The 19,623-nt window shown below is 35.5% G+C and overlaps 2 protein-coding genes across 2 annotated transcripts in view; one reads left to right on the forward strand and one right to left on the reverse strand.

Annotated features, from left to right (window-relative positions):
* The window catches only part of LOC126759400 (nuclear cap-binding protein subunit 1), a 35,984-nt gene that overhangs the window by 14,541 nt on the left and 1,820 nt on the right, over window positions 1-19,623 (reverse strand). The gene's annotated exons all lie outside the window — the stretch shown is intronic.
* LOC126759399 (myb-like protein U) lies at window positions 6,122-19,166 on the forward strand. The gene is made up of 3 exons (XM_050474174.1): window positions 6,122-6,458; window positions 8,111-8,322; window positions 16,723-19,166. Exons 1-3 carry the CDS (start codon window positions 6,402-6,404, stop codon window positions 19,001-19,003), a joined length of 2,550 nt encoding a protein of 849 aa, XP_050330131.1. The 5' UTR covers window positions 6,122-6,401; the 3' UTR covers window positions 19,004-19,166.

Consider the following 19,623-nt stretch of genomic DNA (forward strand, 5'->3'; position numbering starts at 1 on the left):
AAAAATTGCTCTCATCGATCGACGCTTGTGACCGATTATTTGACCAAAAATCACATTTTAACCATTAACCACTCCCCGTATTCACCTGATAAGGCACCGTGCGACTTCTTCCTTTTCGGAAAAATGCATTTGCCCATGAAAGGAAAGCGTTATGCAGACGTAGAGGCCGTTCAAAAGGCTTGCACTGGCATACTGGCGGCCATACCGGCCAACGAGCTAAAACACTCGTTCGACATGCTTTCGGACCGTGGAGTGGAAGCAGAAGAAGACTATTTTGAATAAAATAAATTGATTTTGCCGAAAAAACCATTTATTCTGTTTTAAGTGTGTGATTACTTTGTTAAACACCTTGTAGAATTATCGAAGAAATCTCTCATCGAAAGCATTGGAGCACAGAGAGTTCTTCCTTTTCGGAAAAATGCATTTGCCCATGAAGGGAAAGCGTTATGCAGACGTAGAGGCCATTCAAAAGGCTTGCACTGGCATACTGGTGGCCATACCGGCCAACCAGCTAAAAACTGTACTATTGAAGCAGAAGAAGACTATTTTGAATAAAATAAATTGATTTTGCCGAAAAAACCATTTATTCTGTTTTTTTTTAAGTCATGATTACTTTGGAAAACACCTTGTAGAATTATCAAAGAAATCAGGAAAGCATTGGAGCACAGAGAGTACTGTTCAGCTATTTTAGATGGAGCTCAGGCGTTCGATAAGGTCTGGCATGAAAGCCCTTTATGGAAAATCGAAAACGTTTTACCTTATGAAATGCATATAAATTTTGAGTCAAGAAACAGGAAATTTACAGTTAAAATAGCAGACTTCATATCAGAAGAACAAGCAATAAGGGCTGGTGTACATCAGGTAGCGTGCTGGGCCCAACTCTGTACATAATATATACAGACATTCCATTAGCTATTAACGTATTGATACCCACTTTCGCGGATGACACAGCTCTAGTAAGCCGTAACAAATGCCCCATCAGAGCTTCAAGAGTATTAGAGCAGCACTTACCTTTTGCCGAAGAATGGTTAGCCAACTGGCATATAAATATTAATGAGCAAAAATGCAAGCATGTTACATTCTCACTAAGACCAGAAACGTGTCGGACAGTTAAAATAAACAATGTCCTAGTACCTCAAGCGAATGAAGTAACTTATCTTGGGATTGAGCTGGTTCGGCTCACGTGGCGAGAAAATAACTTGCATGAAGTTAAGAGCAGCAAATTGAAATTGGCTTTCAAACAAAAATTCTAAACTCAGCCTAGACAACAAAGTTCTGTTATGCAATGCAATCAAGAAACCGATTTGGATGTATGGCATTCAACTGTGGGTTACGACCTGTGCAACCAACATTGATTTAATACAAAGGTTCCAATCTAAAACGCTTAGAACAATCGCGAGTTCACCATGGTACGTGCGTAATGAAAACATTAATAAAAATCTTTATATTCCTATGGTAAAGAAGGAGATAGAGGACAGCAGAATGAGATATATTTCTAAACTTCGCGAACATCCAAACCCATTAGCTAACGGCTTGGCAAATTTCTGCAATCAAACGCGTTTAAAAAGAAGTTATTTACCAGCCTACTACAGAGCAACGTTCTACCAAAAAAGCTCAACCACTTTCGTGAGGTTCTTTAGCTTTAAATAGATTTAAGTTTTGAATACTTATTGTAATGCTTTACCAAGCAGATCCAATAAATAATGAAATATTGAAAAAAAATTCTTGTTAACAAAGGCTGATGTCTTGACCATTTTACCCGAGTTTATTGAAAAGCATTTTTCCGGTAAGCTTCAGACCGAGACAGATTGTGAGAATAACTCACTCACTTGCCAAAGAACTGAGTATAGAGACGCTTTCAGATAAATTCTACGAAAAACACAACAAGAACTAGACCTAGAACTCCAAATTTTACTTTTTTGTATTATTAAAATTTGTTGTTTAAGAGCATTAAATTTGAATAAAATAACGTGGCTAAATACAAGACACGCAAATTGTTTAATTGTACATACGTTTTTTTTCTATATTGCAAAGTGTGGGAACTAAGATCTGTTATGTACGAAATTTAAATAAATTACCAAAAAGAACATAATTGTATACAACGGTTTGTTTACGAACGTACAGATTTGTCTGTAAATATCTGCATGTATCTTGAAAGAGGGAGTTTAATGAAATTTACATACTTTTAAAGCATAAATATAAATACAAGGTCAGCGCCATGCCACTCACCGTCATTTTTGGGAATGGTAATAATACACTTAAACAAATGGGCAATAACATTACAAAAGTACTTACAAGCAAATTAACATAAATAAATAATAAAAAGCCGAAAGTAAAGGACTCATTAACTTAAATAGCGCCACTGTCTTTTAATTTTAAAGAAGAGTTGTGGCTGACAATTCGGAGAAAAATTATATGAAAATGAAAAAAAATAGAAAAAATCAATTTGCCTCCTTAATAACAAGGCACATTTGTGCCATATGAATTTGTAGGCATATTAGTTTGATCATCGAAGAAGTGGAGTGAACAGATGAAGAATGATTGTTAAATTCGGCAAACATTGGTTTTTGTGAAAATTTCACAGGCTCTACGAATCACTAATATTAAGGGGGTATTCTACTCTAGAATTTTGAAAAATTCGATTCGACATACATATATTTAAAGTTTAGACCCTTAAGAACATATCCTCCAAAGGATTTTTAAAAATTAAAATTATTTTAAGAGCTACAGTTACTTTAGTGACGTAGTACCTAGCCCGGTTCAGCCGTATCGAATTTTTTAAACGCGTTTTTCTCGAAACTACTTTTTTCCACACGGTACCGGCATTATCTCAAGTTCTATACAACCGATTTACTTGAAATTTTATGTGAAGCTTCTTTATATAATCCTTTATCGTTCCTACCAGCATCGTGTCAAAATTTTTGTTTTTAATATTTAAAAAAAAATTCAGGAATTTCAAAAAAAGCGTAAAAAATGATTTTTATTTTCAGGCAGTCGCCATTTTTCAAAAAAAAAAATTTTTTTCGTGTTCTCTGAAATAGGGACTATAACAGCATTCTTACTGATTAAGAATTTCTTTTGATTTTTTTTTTCAGACCACCAGGAGAGTCAGGATCAATGTCACCAGGATGCGCCATTTTTTTACACCTGTCTCCCCCTCCCTCTAATTATTTTAATTTTTAATATTTTTTTGTAAAATTTTTTTTCTGTATTCTTAAGATATCAATAAAAACACCATAAAAAAATGGATGGTAAAAATATTAATTGCCTTTTTTTACGACACTTTAAAAATTACCTGAAATTCATGCTTCTAGAGTAGAATACCCCCTTAAATGGAGAGAAAAATGAAACGAGTAACAAGCACCTCCACGCATCATGCAATGACAATTAGCGTTTCAACCAAGCCAATTATGATTACAACTTTTCGGCAATAGAATAAATAGCTAAAATGTCTCTACGATTGGAATGCTAAGAGTACCTACATATATGTGTTGACACTGTAGTCAGAAAAAAATCATTTTATTGAACAGTAAAGCGGTTTAGTTATTAAGTAAAGTAAGTAAAACCAAATTTCGTGTGCGGAATCATTGCGAATGTTGCAAAAGTCTTACGGTGATTCAGTTTTATCAAAAACACAAGCCTACAAGTGGTACAAAACCTTCAAAAACGGTCGAGAGGTCGTTGAAGACATGTCTTGTTCTGGACGATCTTCGACCTCTTCAACTGATGAAAATATTAAAAAACTACAGGATAGAGTGCTTGAAAATCGTCAACATGTGTATGGAGATGGCAAGAGATTTCGATATCTCTCGCGATTCGGTTCGAATGATTTTAGTGGAGCACCATACCATCTGTTCCAATAATGCAATGAATATCATCGATCGTATTCAGCAAAGTTGGCTCCGTGTGATTTTTGCTTGTTCTAAAATTGCTGCTCCGTGGAAACCGTTTTCAGTTGATCGAAGAGATTAAGCAAAACTCGCTGAAGGGACTGAAGGCCATCTCAAAAGGTGCTTATAAAAAGTGTTTCGCGAAATGAAAAATCGTTGGCATAAGTGTATTACATCTGGTGATAATTACTTTGTATGTGACAAAATAATGATGAATAATTAACTATTTTGCGTTTTATTTATAGTTTCCGGCACAGCTGAATTTGCAAGAAATCAAGAAAAGTAATTTTTCCGATGAAACAAATGTGTATACATTTTTTTGATTCAAAAGAGTGCATGGTTGCATCAAAAAGACAACGCTCTTCATATCGCAAGGGTCGTATAACGTTAGATTAACTACCAAAATATGGAGCTAATATGTGTGCGTGATACAACGTAAAGTTTGCAAGAGCTGGTCCACCAAATTTATTAGAGGCCTAGCAGATTATTTTAAAGTCTAAAAAATATCAAAATTTATCTTAACTAATACTCGTAGGCTTATTTGCCTTAAAAGTATATTTTTAGTTTAAATATTTATTATTTCATTTTATTATTTTTTTGTTGGTCTTTAAATAAAACGATCAATTGACTTTATGTTTTAAAACGTAATTCTATTTGTTAAAACACTCTCATACAAATTACTTGATGTATCTTGGCCAACGTTTGGTTGTTTGAAAAGAGAGGTCGCAAGATCGCAAACGACTTAAGTCATCTAAGCATCACATACCAATCATAATTTCCTTTAATTGGAACATTGACTGCACTTTTCCAAAGATTATGTTCTAGCGCATGCTCTGCATTCCAAGATTCTGAACGAGAGCTGCGATAGTTTCGTACCTTCTTACAGGGTTTGTCCGCAAAGTAATAGGACTGAGTCGATTTAAAAAAATCTATTGAACCAATCGTTACAATTCTTTAAAAACTTTTAAAATAGGCTCCTTCTGCGTCGATGCAGCGCTGCCAGCGCGATTTCGAAGCATTGAAGGCGGCACGGAAGGCATTTTCCGCAATAGCCTTGAGAGCCGAAGTGCGTGCTGCTTGGATCCCTTCTGTCGTCTCAAAATCCTTGTCTTTCAGTGGCTTTTTCAGGCAAGGAAACAAAAAAGTCCGGGGTCCCACATCTGGGCTGTAGGGGTAGGGCGGCTGCGGCCTTGGTTACGTAGCTGTTCACAAGAAAGGCGGTGTGGGCCGTCGTGCAATGCGATGTCTTGTCGGACCCGATTGACCCTTCGTTTGAGTCTCTTGAGGACTTCCACGAAAACTTGACAAAAAAGACAATGAGCATCGTTTTCACTTTGGATTTGATCATTCTTCCCTGTTTTGGGCGAGGAGATGCCGAGTGTGCCACTCGGAAGATTGCCCCTTTGTCTCGGGATCATACACAAAGATGAGATTACGTTATTCAAAAATTAAGGATCACTTTTATACATGTTAAAATTTTTTCACACATAATTTAATCGCGTATCTCTGCTTTATCGAACGCTGCATTTTCGGCTGGCACCACTCACAGAAACACGGCGCGTGAAAATGTTTGTTCTGACTCTCTAGGTGCTCGGAGGCAACTGACCGTTCGCTCGTTCGTTAGCTAGGAACGCCTTCTACCGAATCCAGTCGGTGCGTGCACGCTCCGAACTACTGTCGAGGCGGAAGAAAATCAATCCTATTACTTTCCGGACAAACCCTGTACACATCGGAACTTAATTCTCTCTTTTCTAAAATAGAAGGCTTTGTCTTCCTACAGTAATTTTTGGTAGTACCCTGTGTTTCCTCTAAGCTTTAAGCAAGCCTCAAAGGAGTTGAACGGTATTGGTAAACTTGAGTGAACTTAGTTCCCAGCCGCATTAAGTGCGCTAACGAAACGACAATTAGTTACTTTGGACAAACGCCTAGTGATGCAATAGAAGAGATTTTTATATGTAACTTTGGCAGGAAACATCTGTGATTTCCATTGAACAAACGCACCAAAGCGCCAAAGTTAATAAATTTTTCTTTTAGAGCGCGTACTTGCAACAAACAGCGTAACTCACATTAACAGTACTCGTAGTAGTATTGGTACACACGCAGCTCAAATCGCTTACAGAGTCTTGCAAATATTACAAGCTATTTTCATTTTCTTTACAATTTCGTTTTCGCAGATTCAGTTTCGTGTCTCACTTGACTGCAATCAAGCCAACACGTTGCAACGTTTAGTGCGCGGGTGGTAGGCCATTCAAGTGGATGCTTACGCCAAGTTTTTGGCTGGCAAATGTATTTTTATATTTGCCATAGAGGCAAGGAAAATAATTAAAGTTTTATGATATGAAATACGAGCCGCTGCGGAGGGTCAGTTTAGTTTGATCATTCGAACAGTAAGCGACGGTTTGCTTTAAAGCTTGAGTTCGTGACATAATAACAGTCCGCAAGGACGGAAATAAGAAAAGCTAAGCATCTAAACAGACAATTTTTGGGCAACTTGTTGCGCAATATTAGACCATGCATTGCCAATTTGTCTGTATGTTGCATATTCTCGTGGTTGTGTTGGTGGTGGAAGTAAGTGAAATTTGTATTTGTGACACAGGCGATCAATAAACTGTTTAAAAGAAATAATGTTTTATCAGAATACAAATGACGTTAAAAATTAAACTTCATTAATGCTGCCAAGTTGGCAGTTAATCAGTTTAAAGGACTTATAAAATGAATGTTGTGTTACGGAATAATGTAAAAAGTGAATTAGTGTATTTTCGAATATTGAAATTCGATATTCTTACAAAAAATCTCTGAGTTTTATACCGAGTATAGTCTCAAATTAGAAGACGTCTTCTATTTCGTTATTTCTATGTTGGAAGTCTGCCCTCTTGTCAAAAGATCTCCTTATATAAACACCAATAAGGTTATACAATAGATTTCCATTTCGGCTATAATCGCGTAATCGGTGTCTACGCCAATAAAGAAGAAGCGGTTTATTCCACATTTAAGGACTTGCTGAACCGAATGCAGTGATTTTATTTTTCATTATACTCAAGTCAGTCATATGGTTCTTGAAAACAAACTAAAAATATTCTTTAGAAACTTAGGTGGAAAATATTTAATTAATTAAAATTGCCGTTAAGTACTGTTTCAGGAACTTATACGGAGTGTAATGAATGGATGTTCATATTTGCCAAAGCAGTAAACCAACCTCCCTTCTTAATTATACAATCCGACTTAAATAGAAAACATTTCAGATAATTGAATTTTTCAAATATTATTTTGTTAGGTTTTTTCGTTGAAATGGCAAAGTATGGTAATTACGTTATTAGAAATAAAAAAAGTTCTCTTCAATATGGAATTTATCAAATAAAAATAAATATTTTTATTGTTGCTAGAAATTAAAAATTCTGCACACAACTGATTTAAGGGGGTATTCTACTCTAGAATTTTGAAAAATTCGATTTTTTTCATATATTTAAAGTTTAGACCCTTAAGAACATATCCTCCAAAGGATTTTTAAAAATTAAAATTATTTTAAGAGCTACAGTTACTTTAGTGACGTAGTACCTAGCCCGGTTCGGCCGTATCGAATTTTTTAAACGCGTTTTTCTCGAAACTACTTTTTTCCACACGGTACCGGCATTATCTCAAGTTCTTTACAACCGATTTACTGGAAATTTTGTGTGAAGCTTCTTTATATAATCCTTAATCGTTCCTACCAGCATCGTGTCAAAATTTTTGTTTTTAATATTTAAAAAAAAAAATCAGGAATTTCAAACAAAAAGCGTAAAAAATGATTTTTATTTTCAGGCAGTCACGATTTTTCAAAAATTTTTTTTTTTTGTGTTCCTGAAATAGGAACAGCATCCTTACTGATTAACAATTTCTTTTGATTTTTTTTTTCAGACCACCAGGAGAGTCAGGATCAATGTCACCAGGATACGCCATTTTTTTTACACCTGTCTCTCCCCCCCTTCTAATTATTTTAATTTTTAATATCTTTTTGTAAAATTATTTTTCTGTATTCTTAAGACATCAATAAAAACACCATAAAAAATGGATACTGAAAATATGAATTGCCTTTTTTTACGACACTTTAAAAATGACCTGAAATCCATGCTTCTAGAGTAGAATACCCCCTTAAGTGGTGATTTATGCTTCCATTATAATTCTAATTCATGTTCCAACTATAGTGTATAAAAATATTATAGTCCCCCTTTTATAATTTTCAGTTTAACGCCGTCGTTGTAGGACGCGACGTAGTGCTCACCCCTAAATATGGTCTACAGCTGAATGGAAAAAATATTTTTTATGACGAAGAAGATAACGGAAGTGGAGCGCAAAATCAATCGCTCCTGCGGCCATGGGAACGTACACTCAAACACGTGACGTACGTTACACTTTTCGCGAACGACAAAGCTGATGCTGCTACCGGGAATTTCAGGTAATTAAAAGTTTTTGCGACTTGTTAAAAATGAGTTGAAGCCAGTCAATACTTCCCTTAGGCCCCATACACTCGTGGCCACGCAAACCTTACCACTGAAAATTTTCAAGTATTGTGCATATATAGAAATTTTTTATTTAGAAATAAGTTAATGACTTGTTATTAATCAAAAATATTAAAAATTAAAAACAAAACACATTCAGCTATAGATAAAACCATTGAAAGTGATCTTTACAAAATGAGCTCGAAATGTGCTCGAAAACATGCGTGGAAAAAATTATATAAAAGTACAAGGTCTGTCACAAAAGAAACAGAACTTTTTAAATATAACTGTTTCTGGTGGCGCCGCCTATTGGTGGGTATATGAAATAAAAAGTTTGATCTCTTGTTGACATTTCGTAAAAATTTTAAGACAATTGGATAACTACAATCGATGTTATCGATCAAAAAGTGACAGCAGCTTTTGGTCATCGGTCGTAAAATGCAAAGAGCAAATATTAAATTTTGTTTTAAACTTGGGAAAACGTTTACTGAAACATTTCAAATGATGAAAAAAGTTTATGGTGATCAGAGCCTATCCCGTAGTAATGTGCATGAGTGGTTTAAGCGATTCCAAGAAGGTCGTGAGGATCTCTGTGACGATCAGAAGTCGGTCGTCTTTAGAAGTCAAAAATAAAGACAATGCTGATTTGTTTTTACGATTCCGAGGGTATTGTACACCGAGAGTTCGTCCCACCTGGCCAAACGATTAATGCTGTGTTTTACCTTGGTGTTATGAAGCGTCTTTTGTCACGCATTCGTCGTGCTCGACCACAATACCGTGAGGCAGGGCCCTGGCGCCTGTTGCACAATAATGCGCCGTGTCATCGGTCGACGCTTGTCACTGAGTTTTTGACAAAAAACTCCATATTAACCATTAATCACTCACCCTACTCACCTGATCTGGCACCCTGTGATTTTTACCTATTTGGAAAACTTCATTTGCCCATGAAAGGGCACTGGTTTCAGGACATTTCAGCTATCCAAAAGGCGACGACCGATATTCTCAAGAGCATTCCGAAAAATTACCTTAAACACTCATTTGAAATGCTAATTGAGGCTAAACGCTGTATCGAAGCACAAGGAAACTACTTTGAATAAAAAAATATAACTTTTGAAAAATATTAATTTTTTGTTTTTTTTTTTTAACAGTCCTGTTTCTTTTGCGACAAACCTTGTGTATTAGGATTTTTTTTGTTCTTTTATCATTTGAAAAATTGAACATTGAAAATGTGCGCTATCTTAAAATCCTTGGAATAACCTTTGATCAAAAACTGACTTGGAAATACCAAATTGAAGACTTATGTCAAGACCTCTCAAAACGTATAAATCTACTCAAAATCATATGCAGCATGAAAAGTGGTGCACATACAAAGTCTCTATTAAATATTATGAAAGCTTTGATATTGGGGAAAATCTACTATGGCCTTATTATATATGGCAAAACATCCAAACGCTGTCTGCAGAAAATCAAAAAATATTACCACATGGCAGCGCGCATAATTAGTCTTGCGTTTCGAACAACTCCAATTGCAAACATACTTTTTGAACTGAAACTCCCTACTATTGAATACTGCATTTTTAAATTAACTGGGAATAAAATTTACAACTGCATACAAAACTCGGATAACATCCTGTACAAAGACTTTAAGGCTTTAGCTCACTCGAAAAGATACTTAAAAATTAATTCTACAATCTCGGAAATCTTCAAAATGGCAAAGAAGATGCTTATAGATTTTTCGAAGCTAAAAACTGTTTTCAGTCCTTGAAACTGCACTCTTTTCATCTCCAGTGGTTTTACCAAAAATAGCACGAACCCACTTGCTTTAAGGCAACTACATGCTGAGGAAGTGCAAAAATGGAAGCAAAAGAACTGGCTAATTTGGTACTGTGATGGTTCAAAGAAAATTGAAAACACTTTTGCTATTACTACAGAATCTAAAGAACTAATCAAAAATGGACTTTTGCCTAGCTACACCGCTATATTCACCTCGGAAATTACAGCAATTGAAGAAGCTGCAAAATTAAAACCTAAAGGCTGTAAACTAATAATATACCGATAGTCTCTCATCTATAAACGCTTTAAAATCTGCAAATATTAGTGATATTCTCACACGTAGGGTTAAGGAGACTCTCATACGAGGCAAAAATATAAAAATTTTATATACGCCAGCGCATGTAAACACTACGGGTAATGAAAATGCCGATCAATTAGCAAAAGACGCACACTCTCATCCTACTTTTTTATTAAATAACTACACCGAAAAAGATATTAAAAGGTGCCTCGCAAACTTCATCAAAAAACAACGTGTCTCTAATTATGAAAACAAAATTAATGCTCATTATAAAACTATGCACCAGTTATCTCAACAGCATGGCAGTAAATCGAATTTTAAAACAAAACACCAGCAACTTGTTTTGATGAGACTTAAACTCGGCCACACAAAATTAACGCACGGATATTTACTTTCAAAAGATTCACCACCACTTTGCATGAACTGCAATGATACCCTGACCATGCAACATCTAATAAACTGCTACAATGACACATCGCAAAATGTTGATTTGCATACCGCTATAGCCACACTGGACTATGAAAATATAAGAAAACATCTACCTGCTATATTATTAAAATTAATTTAAAATTGAAATGTTTATATAAGTAAATTAATATGTACAAAATGGGACGAAGGCCTAAGCAGCCAGTTCCTTTTTTTCTAGTATGTTTGTAAATTGATTTACAAGTCATATTATAATAAATAAATAAATAAATAAAATATAACTTTTGAAAAATATTAATTTTTTGTTGTTTTTTTAACAGTCCTGTTTCTTTTGCGACGGACCTTGTGTATATGTATATAATAATTTTAATTTCATTTCATTTACACTATATTTGGAATTAATATTTTATTTGTTTTTAATTGAAACACGAAGTTTAGTAAGTGTATCACTTTAAAAACAATAAAATCGGCCGATTTTGTATATGCACAGAAAAGCTGATTTGTGTTTTACACATTAAACGTAATAAATTAAAAACTATAATTATAATAAGATAATATAATTTAGTTTACTTATGCCTACTAAAAACATAAAAAAGAACAAAATTGAAAAATATGCCGAACGAACGAAAAAGTCCGAAAAAAATTTAAAAAAGTATAGTGGTAAGGTTTGCTTGGCCACGAGTGTATATCTAATAGAACCTGACTAACTTTACGGTCAGTTTGTGAACTACGAGATCTTAGAAAAATAAGTTATAGTAGGCACTTATTACATCCTACAGGTCCCAAATGGGCTATTAAAAAAACTGCTAAGAAATTAAATAAGAGTTATATCTTTATGAAGAGGTGGTCTGACCATTATGGAAAAGTTGGAAACGTAGATGACAAGCCGGGAAGTGGGAGGAATCACATGATATCTAATTGCGACGACAAAACTAACATTTTTTGAGAAGAAAGCACTGCTCAGTCTAAGAGAAGCCAAAAAAAATTAAAAAAGGATTAGATATATACATATCTAAATAAAATTCGAGATTTACTTCAGAGATCTGGCATCAATCGTATCAATAGCGTAATCTAACCCCTGCACACATTAAAAAATATTGCATTGGTCGCAGGAAAACAACAACCGTGATTGGAGAAGTGTAATATTTACAGAAGCATCAACTTTTGTATTGTTCAAACCCTTAGACGTATTTGGCTAAGAAAAAACAAACATTTATTCAAAAGAGTGTTAAAAACTCCCAAAAGAAGCAAGTTTATGGATGTGTCTTAGCTCACGGCTTTGGTGTTTTCAAGAGCTGCACAGAAAGCCTGAACACTGTTAAAATGATAAAACTTTATAAAATGGGTGTACGGAAGTTAGCTGAAATACTTTAAGAAAAAGTAACTATGATTGGATACTGCAAGAAGACAAAGACAAATAGCAGGCTCTGTACTCAATGGATACAAGAAAACCATATTTTTACTAATTTCCGGATTTACAGCTGACATTGAAACGTTTAGGTTGGTCAAAAAGTGTAACATTTTAATGAAATTAAGTGGACAAGTTTTCTGAATATTACAAAATAATATTAATCGTTTAGCAGTTAATATGAATGAAGTTGGCCTAGACCTTTGGTCTAAATGTCATATCCTAATATAACGAATTTCGTTTCACTGATTGACGTTTTCCAAAACAACTCAATTATTAAATTTATCCTCTTCGGTTGAGTTTAGCAACAAAATCATGCCAGCGTATGACCTATAATATAACTTAGTAAAATGACATATTTAATCTATGCACGATTTCGTCGCAACATTTTTAATATAAGGTTTTGCGAGCACCTGGAGATATTTCCCCGGCTTTGGTTCATGCAAGTTGCAAGAATTTAGTTACTTGCTTATTATTGCACTGGTGGGGTCCGCGGTGTTGGTTGAGTTGCGTCAGTGAAAACTAAGTGTGTCGGAATGTTATGTTACGTTTGCTAAATTAGTATTAATTACCTAGACGCTGTCGTGGCGTTGGCATGTGGTGCGTGGCAAAAACGCATTGATTCATACATAAGTATGCACTACTAAATGTTGAAACAACGATGCGAGCTTACTCGGTGGTGGTATGTAGGTGCATACTTGTATGTCCAACTTATTCAACAAATAGTCGAATTAAATTAATAGCTTAGTCTTTTGATTGTATTTTTTTATTGCATCATAAAGTATATAGGTTAGGGTTTCCATACGCATACAGACTCGTTTGCGGAAATTTCCCATGACTTTTTGACTTTCTTCTTGAAATCCTTAAATCTCCTGCATTCAATTTGAAACACGCGTGGTTGTAGATCTGTGATTTCGAATAACCCCATAAAAAGAAATATAGTATTATGATATTAAATCATTTCATTTTAAAAAAAGTATGGTCCATTTATGCCCCAACCCAAAATTCACACCAAACTGTGATAAAATTGTTCAATATGAAGACACGTTGTTCTATCGTGTTATGCTCGTACTGTCAAAGTTGCGTGTTTTTTTCTCAACATGTTTTCAAGTTCAGCTGTTATTCTCTCAAAGTGTTGCCTTCTAACCAGGCAAAAGTGCAACAATTTCAAAACGTTATAATGACAGTAGCACCGTAAATTTTTATACTCTTCTAACCTATTGCTATTGCTGAGTACAATAGTTTTATTCACTTAACGGCTGTACGTATCAAAATTAAGCAAGATACATATAGGATTAAGTATATATGTATAAAAGATTAGGATGACGAGAAAAGTTGAAATCCGGGTGACTGTTTGTTTCTCCGTTCGTTCGTGATGTGAGATATCTTGATGAAACTTAGTACGCGGTTCCTTAGTACAAAAACAGTTACGAGTTCGTGGATGTGTGAAATCGGACCACTGCCACGCCCACAAATCGTCAATAACCGAAAACTTATAAAGTGTCATAACTAAGAACTAAATTAAGATATAAAACTGTAATTTGGGCCAGGAGATCGAAAATTTTTGAAAAAAGGGCGTAGCACCGCCCTCTAATAAATTTATTGTACATATCTCATAAACTACTAAAGCTACAACAACCAAATTTTGCTAAGCGCAGATACCATAAAAACTCCTACCGATAGTGTTAAAATGAATGAAATCGGAAGATAACTCCACTCGCTCCCCGTATAACGGTACTGTTAAAAACTACTACAACTGCGAAAAATAAATTACAAAATACGCAGCGACATTAAAACTTTGCAACCAAAACTGTTCAAACCTCTAAGTACCGAATATGTGGCCCCTTTATCTATAGTTGACTTTTGAACGAAAATATCTGCCAATGTGTGAGATATACAATTAAAATTCAGACAGGAACCTTTCCTGACAATAGTATTTCTGTGTATCGAAAATGGGTTGAATGGGGATATATCGGGCAATATTTGAGTTATCTCAATGAAAATTTTTCACTCATAACAGTATATCTTTGTGCCTAAAATAGATACAAAATTGGGCGATAACTTAACCTAACGTCCAAATAACTATTTTGCTCCATATGATTGGTTATGGTATGTGTGGTACCTAAATTAAATCTAGGGAACATTTTTTTAGCATATGGAGTATATGTATACATAAAATTGCTTAGATACCGATCCTCTGGTTGACGTTTTACATCTTAAGGTATTTCTCTTCATTTCAAGTTGCAAGAGTATAGGATGTTCGGTTGCACCGAACATAGCGCTTGTTTACTTGTTATTTATGTTTTCTGAAAGTTTCAAAGTTATTTAATGAAGTTTTTGCACAAAGTAAAATAAGTCGGTTAATTTTATTAAAATCATTATTGGAAATTGCAAATAAGTTGGTTGATTCATTCTCATCATCATCAGAGAATAAAATGAGGACGTTAGTTGTTGAAAGAAATTCCCTACCCAGGATGAAAGGATTCGTAAAATACGTTGTGAACGCTTACTCAGACCCAGAGGAAAAAAAAAAGTGTTAAATGTTATTTTCATTATTTCCGTAAATTACAGTTTGAAAAGTTTATTGTATTGTATGTACTAATTATCAACGAAAACAAAGCATATTGTATATATGTATAATAGGATTTTTTATTGTTCTTTTATCATTTGAAAAATTGAACATTGATGAGGCAACATATTCATGGATAAAAGAAAACGCTATAAGTTTAAACTGTCAGATGCCGATTTATTTTATTTATTATCTTTACTAGATAAATGGAACGAAATTTAAATATTGCGTTAATTTTGAGATACCCTGTATATACCAAAACAAAAAGGTAATGAAACAAAAACAATTTGAACTTATACAATCAATATGCAATATATTATTTTATGTTAGTATTTCGAAACATTAAATCAATTGTAAGTACATGGTATATTGGTATTAATGTCATTTATCTATTTTTGCCAAAAAATGGTGATGAGCAGAAATTAATTAGCTAAATTCATTTGCTAGAGCTGTTTTGCGATATTGCTGTTTGAGAAATCATGCTTTCAAATTCCTGATAAAATTTAAAGTTAAGAAATAGTTTACAAAAAGCTGATTCTGAAAAATATGCATTTTAAAATTTGTAGGATTCTCCATTTATCCGCTGTGAATAAGTGGGGACTATAAATAATTGCCAACTACTTATTCAATAGTAAAATAATAGGTTGTCAAAAAAGTCTTGCGGTATTTTCGCTAGTTGGCGCTGAAAGCGCGTAGTTCTAGTTTTATTCGTCGCATCGGGTCATGCTATACCTTTTTGAAAGGCTCATTTCACGCGCTAACACGTGTTTAATTGATTGACGTTTCTTCGTGATTTATAGCGTCGCAAACATGGAGCAAAATAAAGAGAAAATACGGCATATTTTACAGTACTACTACGATAAAGGCAAAAATGCATCTCAAGCCGCCAATAAAATTTGTGCAGTTTATGGACCCGATACAGTTTCCATTTCCACCGCACAACGATGGTTTCAACGTTTTTGTTCTGGTGTAGAGGTGGTCGAAGATGCGCCACGCTGTGGAAGGCCTGTCGTCGAAAATTGCGATAAAATCGCTGAATTGGTCGAAAGAGACCGGCTTAGTAGCAGCCGTAGCATCGGTCAAGAGCTGGGCATGAGTCATCAAAAATTCATTTCCATTTCAATAAAAAAAAATTCAATAAAAATACCGTAAGACTTTTTTGACAACCCATTATGAAGCAAACATCGCGTATTCTTGCTAACACTTTTATCCGAATTTGAAATTCCATCGAAACTGTGCGTGAATTCATCAAAAATCAGCAGAAATTATCATTGAAATTCATGGAAATGGAATGGCATTTTGACCGAACATTTGGGCTTACGAAAGGTGTGTGCACGGTTTGTTCCGCACAAATTAACTGACGACCAAAAATTGCTCAGAATCCAACACTCTGATCGACGCTTGTGACCAATTATTTTTACCAAAAATCGCATTTTAACCATTAACCGCTCCCCGTATTCACCTGATATGGCACCGTACGACTTCTACCTTTTCGGAAAAATGTATTAGTCCATCAAAAGAAAGCGTTATGCAGACGTAGAGGCCATTCAAAAGGCTTGCACCGGCATACTGGCGGCCATAACGGGAAACGAGCTAAAACACTCGTTCGACATGCTTTTGGACCGTGCAAAAAGCTGTATCGAAGCAGAAGGAAACTATTTTGAATAAAACAAATTTGTTAGGTTTTTTTTTTAAGTCCTGTTTACTTTGGAACGCACCTTGTAAATATTTCGGACATTAAGAATTATGTAGAATAGACACTTAGCATCTATGACATAAAATATAAAATGTTCGGTTACATACGAACTGAGGCCATTTGTATTACTTTAATTCATTTTGTGTTTAAAGTATTTTTGAAATTTTCCATTTCACTTTTTTTCCAGTCAGCAAAACGCCTACAACAACTTTCTGCATTCCCCTTACCTGCCGCAACACGGTGTTTTTGACACACGGTTTGGAGATATTGTTACGCTTGCAAGTGGACATCTTGAGAAAATAGGCAACGACTCTTTCCGGTTCGTGGAAGGACAATGTGGTTATGACTGTGAGGGCGATCATGTGTGGGCTTTGTGGCAAGTTCAGAAGATACGACATCGTGATATCAATCGAAAATTTCGTTATGAAATGAAATTCAGTGTGAGTCCGTTGCGTGCCGAAAGTGTGGGTAATGTTAAAAGAAAAGCGGAATCTGACAGCAACAATAGCAAAAGTAGTACGTTGCAAACATATATACAACGAGATGATGACTATCCACATACATTTGGGAGAATATTCTACAACGATGACTCACGATTTCCAGATCGGCGGTTTGACGATGTCACAGGTAGAAATTTTATGCTTGGATCCGTGAATCAGCACCGGCCGGCGACACCTATGCCCCAACCGACTTTTTTGCAAAGCATCTACCAGCCATCTCCACACTTCCCTTCGCCAGACAAATTAAATATTGGGGAGTATATAAAAGATTACCCAATTAAGACTGCACCAAAGATAAAAGTATTTCCGAATTTACTGAGTACGGTAAGCCGGAATTATTATCCCGCACCCACCACATATAGACCCAATTACCAAACGAAATTTCCACGCCCAGAACTATATCCACCCACATTGGAGCATGAAACCATAAAATTTCCAACGAATTCTAACGAGTTAAATTTGGCTGATGGCGTTGGTAAATTATCTACACCTGTGGTCACGCATCACTTCCACCATCACTTTTATATGACGAGCACTACAAGTACCGAAAATGAGCTCAGTAGTGCTGAAAAGCCTCTTAATAAGCAAACTAACTCACATAAAAGCATAATAAGCGAAACCACGGTACCTACATCTTTCAATAACTATTACAATACGGGCTTGAAAAACAGCTTCCAACAGGGTCCCCAGACAGTAAACCCCACAAATTTTCCTAAAACGGATACAGAGGTGCGCAAGGAGCATGTAGTGCAAGTCACACCAGTAGCGCCATTGAAGAGGCCATACATTTATCAGATGTATCAGATACCGATTGACTCAAAAGTTCCTCTACTCATTTATCCAGGACCTGTAGTGGAGGATGAACTACCTTTACCACGTAATAAACCCTTTGTACAAAGCGAACCGATGGATGAAAATCCCATACGATATTCTGAACCTGATCCACTTTACCTAAACCTAGCGCACAACCCTCCCCTTGACGGACAATCTTACGAACTGGGCGCATCTCAATTGGAGTCGCCAAAACTGAATCAATACACAGAATATCCAGATATCGACATAAATCCTGTGAAAAGCAGAAAAGTAGTAAGGCCCTACTCGACAGCTACGCAATTGCCCTCACCTGATAGTGATCAGGATGAGCGCATACCATACGAAGATGAATCACAGGAGGTTGATAAGCAAAAAATCGATTTAGAACAGAAATCAAGCCAAAAAGACCTGCAAATATCGTTCAAAAATAAGCAGCTTAACTCAAACACTGAAACGCAAATGACCAGCAGCACGACGGCGAGCCTAATAGTAGCTGACAGCAGTACGCCCCCAGCAACTACAACAAACACGACCACTCTTTCACCCACTACAAAAGAGTTGCTTGCAACAACGATTCCTTCCTTACTGACAATTGCTTTGCAGACAACGAAAACGATGCTTTCATCCACAACTGCAATGCCATCCACGACATCCATCGACGATGCCACGCTTCCGCCCAAGCAAGGCACACAAAACTTTATTTCTACTTCTACATCAGAGACGCCTTCACTACGCGCGATCAGCCGCTATCGACTGAAACATGTGCGTCCCTCTACAACAAGCACCGAGCAGCCGGTGCTGAAGTGGAAACCTCGACGTAAACATTCATCGAAACAGTCTTCGCCAAATAATGACGTGAAACCGAACTCAGAAATCAATCCCGCGAAGGAAAACTCAGCTAAAACAGATAAAAAACGTGTGTTGAAAGAGCAAAATCAGAGACATGAAAATCAGTTGTCCACTGGATTAGCGAACAATTCAACCGACGCTGCCAATAACAACCGGCTCCCAAAAAAAAGTAGTGAGGTAATCGAAGTGCTTACTCAAAAATCAGTTAGCAAGTCGGTGAGCATCAAAGTCGGTAGCAATGGTGAGGAAATACCAGTTATCGTTGATGACAGTGATCATGGTGAGAATGAGGTGAAAACAGAATAAAAAGTTAATTTTATTTTTATTTTGCTGTGTGCTTTGAATACCAAAAATTGAGTCTTTTAATGAAATTGCAAAACTTTACACTATAATTTTTCCATGCATAAAAAGTTAGAATAAAACTGTAAAATATGTTTTTTGTCATATTTATTTAAAATAAATAAGTATAAGTGCGAAACAATTTATCTAACTATGGCTAACTTTTTACCGAAGGAATCGGCTAATTTGAGAGATATATTATTGAAATTCTATGAGAATTTCTTTCTGATAATAGTTTTTTCTCTTTCAAAATTGAGTTGAATCGAATAAATACTTCTCTTATCCACCGTATACCTAATATATATAAAGATTTTCGATGTTCCAGTTGACATTAAACCGCATATAAGGTCAATATTCCCATTCCCTTTCCTTGCAACTACATTGGATTAAATAGGGTGAAAACTTGCCCTACCCCCATACAACTAATATGATTATTAGGGTGTGTCATTCCGATTCTACTCGAGAATCGAGTTTTCTCGTAAAATAATCGATTTTTCGAATGTCAAGAATCGATTCTTAATCGACTTCGACTACTGAAGATCGATTCCGATCTGCTGACATTGGAGCAATATGAGTAAAATTTTATG

This window comes from Bactrocera neohumeralis, chromosome 5 (genome assembly GCF_024586455.1).
Source record: "Bactrocera neohumeralis isolate Rockhampton chromosome 5, APGP_CSIRO_Bneo_wtdbg2-racon-allhic-juicebox.fasta_v2, whole genome shotgun sequence".
NCBI lineage: Eukaryota > Metazoa > Arthropoda > Insecta > Diptera > Tephritidae > Bactrocera > Bactrocera neohumeralis.